We start from the raw sequence: 5,270 nt of genomic DNA, 5'->3' as shown, positions 1-5,270 counted from the left end.
GGCCATCTTTGTGAAAAGAAACCGTCCATCATTAAACAGGGGTGGAGCCTCCAGGTTCAACTGTCCCCCTCTTACAATGCTGTGATTGCTAGTATCACTCAGCCCTCTGTGAACAGTAAACAGCCATCAGGTGCTAATGATCCATTGTTAGGCTGATGGTCCTTCTTGAGCATGTGATCAGCTGGTTTTGGTTGTCAGCAGCAAACTGGTTGATCCACTCTGAGAAGGTGCTATTTAAGAGACTGAGCTGAATACAGCACCTCAGACTGAGGAAGTCTCTCGGATGAGAGACGAAACGTTTCTACATTTTTTTTGTGCTTTGTTTTGTTTTTTGTTTTTTTGAATGTCCAGAGGACGAGATTGAACTTTCTTGGATTTTTCTACCTGGATTATTGAGCATGCATCAGGATAATCATGGACTGTTCTCACCCGGGTTTTGAACTGTTTGACTTGTTACCTTCAGGGAAGCGCTACAGGTGCATCAGAACAAGAACAAACAGGTTCAAGAACAGTTTTTTTCCCGAAAGCCATCACCACACTGAACTCACACATGCACTGATTTAATAATCTAACCTCCCAAACCCCTGGACTTCTACTGTGCAATACTACTGACATTTCATACTCTCAGTCACCTTAACTACCTCACTAATATCCATAATGTGCAATACAATTGTGTAATACTTGTATTTTTTACTTTCATTATTATATCTATATTGCGTTACATTTTTTTATATTTTTAGTGTGTGTTTAATGTGTGTTTTCTTAAGGCGTGTTTTTGCACTGGAAAAAGGAGTGGCTCTTAATTTCATTGTACTGCGTATAATGACAATAAAGGCATTCTGATTCTGATTCTATGTTCTGCTGACTTATGAAAGATGTTTCTATTGAGCGGTAAAAACAGAAGTTGATTTGAACGAGACCATCAGGCTTAAATTGCTGAATTAAATATATAAAGAGACATCACAGAACAGCTGACAAAAGTGAGGTAATGTTGACGACGGCGCCTCACCTCCCCTTGGCGTCGTGTTTTTGGTGAAGAACTGAAGAAGTTGTGCAGGATGGACAGGTCGCTGCTGAACAGAGCTGCCTCCTTCTCCACGATGTACTGCTTCAGAAGGGGCGACACCTCGTCGCCAAACAGAGCCTGGTTGTCCTGCCAGATCTGCCGTTTCACTTCCACAGCACACACCTTGTACAGGTCTTTGTCAGCCATTACCATCTTCAGTTTCTTCTCTGGGACCTGCACACAAATATTAGGTGACGATAAAGAGTTCTTTGCCCTTTCTGCCTTCAGCTCATCTTTGGTATGGTACAAAGTTTATTCATTTTTAAAATACAAAACAATTCCATAACAATATAAAAAAGATACAAGAGATTTAAAATGAAAGAAGAAAAAATCTTATTATATCTGCCCCTTTTTTCAAACAATTATTTCAATCATAATAATTTTCAAGTAACAGAACAAAATGAATAACTTTCTAATTTTTCTAATTCTAATACAAAACACACACTAAGCTACTTCTTTTTTTTTTTTTAACAATTCAGCTTTGATCTTTTTCTTAAATGTACACATTGACTTGACATTTTTCACGTCACTCTCTAGAACATTCCACAATCCAACTCCTTGGATTGAGGTAGACCTTCCCTTCAGACTAGTTCTGAATTTTGGTTTGACAAATATCTCTATCCCCTTAAGATTATAACAACTTTGTCTTTTAACAAAATTTCTTTGGATATTTAATGGTAATGTGTTATTTTGAGCCCTATACATAACTGCTAAAATACTGTAATCTACCAAATCATGGAACTTCAATAAGTTCAGTTGATAAAATAATGTGCTTGATGGGTGACTGTAATGCTTTCTGGTGATAATTCTTACAGCTCTTTTCTGTAAAATAAAAATAGGTTTTGTAAATGTTTTACACGCTTTCCCCCAAACATCAATGCAATAGATTAAATGTGGAACAATGATTGTGTTATACAACATGTACAGAGCTTTATCATTTAATAATTCCCTGACTTTGTATAGTACTGCAATAGATTTAGATATTTTTGTTCTTACAGAATTGATGTGATTTTTCCATGTTAGCTGTTCATCAATGATTACACCCAAAAATTTCATCTCATTAACTCTACAAATCTCAACACCCTCAATTTTAAATGGATCATCAACAGTTCTCTTTTTGTTACTAAATATCATGTATTTAGTTTTATCTAAATTTAATGATAATTTATTACGTTTAAACCAAGTTTGTATTTTATCAAATTCTGTCTTCATCAATTCCAACATCCGTTTTACATCTTTACCCAAACAGAAAAATGTGGTGTCATCTGCAAAAAGGACACATTTGAGGAGTCCTGATACATTCACTAAGTCATTCACATATAAAATAAATAACTTTGGTCCAAGTACAGAGCCTTGAGGAACTCCACACGTGATATTGCACAGGTCAGATCTTACACCATTTATTTGTACAAACTGTTTCCTATCTTTCAAATAGCTAGATACCCAGTGTAATGCTGGTCCTCTTATACCATATTTATTTAATTTTTCAAGGAGAATAGTGTGGTCAATAGTATCGAATGCTTTTTTTAAATCAACAAAAATACTAACACAATACTGTTTTTGATCGACAGCAGTTGTTATTTGTTCTATTAATTCCATGAGAGCCATTCATGTAGAGTTTTTTGCTCTAAACCCATACTGACTGCTACTTAGAATGTTTTGTTTAGTAATAAATTTATCTAATCTGGTCACAAATAGTTTTTCTAGAATTTTTGAGAACTGTGGTAATAAGGATATTGGTCTATAATTATTGAACACACATTTATCACCATTTTTAAAGAGAGGAACTACCTTAGCTACTTTCATATTGTCTGGAAATATTCCTTTTGAAAATGATAAATTACAAATATATGTAAACGGCTCGATAACATAACTCATTATGTCCTTTACAAACATCATATCCATGTCCACCCAGTCTTTTGATCTCTTATCTGTAAGATTTTTTACAACATTCATTATTTCTTCTTTGTCAGTTCCATTAAGAAGAATACTGTTGTCACAACCTATAACATCTTTAACTCAAGTACTACAATTATTTGACTTCAACGACTACAGAGTAATAGTGGCCTGTACAGTGTAGAGGAAAAAAAGCTACTTTCTACAACTAAAGTTCATTAATCTGTCCTAATGGACGGCTGAGACGAGCTGGTCTGGAAGCTCAGTCCTCACCTCCTTCTACAGGTGTGCAGTGGAGAGCATCCTGTGCTCCAGCATCAACGTGTGGCATGGAGGCTGCACAGCTGCAGAAAGAAAAGCTTTGCAGAGAGTGGTGAAGGCTGCACAGAAGATGTTGGAGTCAGTCTCCCCACCATCACAGACATCTACACCTCCAGATGCAGGAAGAGGGCCACCTGCATCATGAAGGACCCCACTCACCCAGCACACACACTTTTTGCCCCACTCCCCTCAGGAAGGAGGTTAAGGAGCATTAAGTGTAGAACCACTAGACTGAGGAACAGCTTCTACCCTGAGGCTGTTAGACTCATGAATCTTTAACCAGAATAATCACTGTGAAAAAATCACATGTTGCTGCTGATCTGTTTCAATGTTGCTGCTGATCTGTTTCATGTTACTGCTGATCAGTTTCAATGTTGCTGCTGATCAGCTTCATGTTGCTGCTGATCTGTTTCACGTTGCTGCTGATCGTTTCACGTTGCTGCTGATCGTTTCACGTTGCTGCTGATCGGTTTCACGTTGCTGCTGATCGGTTTCACGTTGCTGCTGATCGTTTCACGTTGCTGCTGATCGGTTTCACGTTGCTGCTGATCTGTTTCATGTTGCTGCTGATCTGTTTCATGTTGTGTTCATGTGTGCACATCAGCTCACACAGACTCATGTTCGTGCTGCTGTTCAACGTAATGTTTTTATGTTATTAGTGTATATTTAGTTGATGTTTTTCTTAGTTCATATCTTAGATCTTATTACTGGTTTTCTTTTACATTTTATTGTTGGATGTAACTGGGACCCTGTGGACATGATGTCGTTCCACCACATGGTGTGTGAATGACAATAAAGAATGCCTGAGTCTGTAACAAGGCTAACTTTCAGTGTCGTCATGAAACAGGGCTGCCACAGTTAAATCAAAGCAGCTAGTACAAAGAAGAGGCTGTGATTCAGTCACGTTTACAGATATTGATCTAAAATTTCATGTGGTAGTAGATGGAAGTCATCTACTTTTATACATTTTGATTTAACCTTCATTTATACAGGCAGTGTCACTGAATGACGAGGACTCGTTTTGTTTAGGAGCAGATGGTGGGAGTTAAAGGCCTTGTTCAAGGGCCCAGAGTGGTGCAAATGAGGGTGGAGGCAGGTGTGGGTGCGCCACCTTTTCCACCCACATTTTGATGTTGGTGGTCCGGGAAGTTGAACCGGCGACCTTCTGATCACAGGCTCACTTTTTGTAACCTCTGCGCCACCACTCCCCATCTTCAACACATGGTCTGAGTGTGACAGTTGTTTTCAAGACTTGACAAAAACGGCTTCAACTCGGACATTTCTCATCACCAGAGGATGTTGGTGTGAAACTAACGGAACAGGTCAAGTACATAATTGTAGGCCTACAATTATCACCTGCAATAAAGACTCCAAATGTGTTCTTTGGTATCTCTAATGTCCCAGTAAGGCCTCTGAAAGGTGTGGGCCGGACTGGAGGATTGTGCTATAATAACGTACCTTGGGTAGATGCTTCAGCACCTGCATCACTACTGGCTGAATGGATGTCATTTTAACGAGAGGAAAGCTCTTCTCCAGCAGCTCTTCAAGCTTTGTGTATCTGAAACACACAAGTGTTTTGGCTGTAATGGGGTCACAAACCATGAGTCCAAGTCAGATCCAAGCCACCACTCACCGGTCTTCCTCTTTCCCCTCTGCAATAATGGCAACTCGCTCCAGGAGTTTTTCTCGAAGCTCGTCAAACACAGACTGGTGGAACTCGAGTCGAGGAGTCCCGTGGAGGTCGAGGAACGGCAGAGCAGACTGCAGCGTGGGCAGCAGGATGCCATTTTCCATCTGCAGGAGTGACACAGAGACCCGTCAGTGTTTTGTGTAGCTTGTTATAAAGCACCAAGTCAGAACTAGTCTCACCAGGGATCAAAGAACTAGTCTCTGCTACTACCACACCAGTGATCAAAGAACTAGTCTCAGCTACTACCACACCAGTGATCAAAGAACTAGTCTCTGCTACTACCACACCAGTGATCAA

General features: G+C 39.4%; 1 protein-coding gene across 1 annotated transcript in view; it reads right to left on the bottom strand.

Moving 5' to 3' along the window:
- The window catches only part of nelfb (negative elongation factor complex member B), a 98,228-nt gene that overhangs the window by 91,964 nt on the left and 994 nt on the right, over positions 1-5,270 (bottom strand). The window contains exons 2-4 of the mRNA XM_037679953.1: positions 4,917-5,077; positions 4,742-4,841; positions 1,010-1,240 (exon numbers count right to left, since the gene is read on the bottom strand). Of these exons, the coding sequence (XP_037535881.1) occupies positions 1,010-1,240; positions 4,742-4,841; positions 4,917-5,077 (492 nt within the window). The remainder of the gene's footprint in view (positions 1-1,009; positions 1,241-4,741; positions 4,842-4,916; positions 5,078-5,270) is intronic.

Source organism: Nematolebias whitei, chromosome 8 (genome assembly GCF_014905685.2).
Source record: "Nematolebias whitei isolate Nwh7 chromosome 8, NemWhi1, whole genome shotgun sequence".
In the NCBI taxonomy this organism is placed as follows: Eukaryota; Metazoa; Chordata; class Actinopteri; order Cyprinodontiformes; family Rivulidae; genus Nematolebias; species Nematolebias whitei.
The sequence above is the reverse complement of the archived record's forward strand: the minus strand, read 5'-3'. Positions and strand labels throughout refer to the sequence as shown.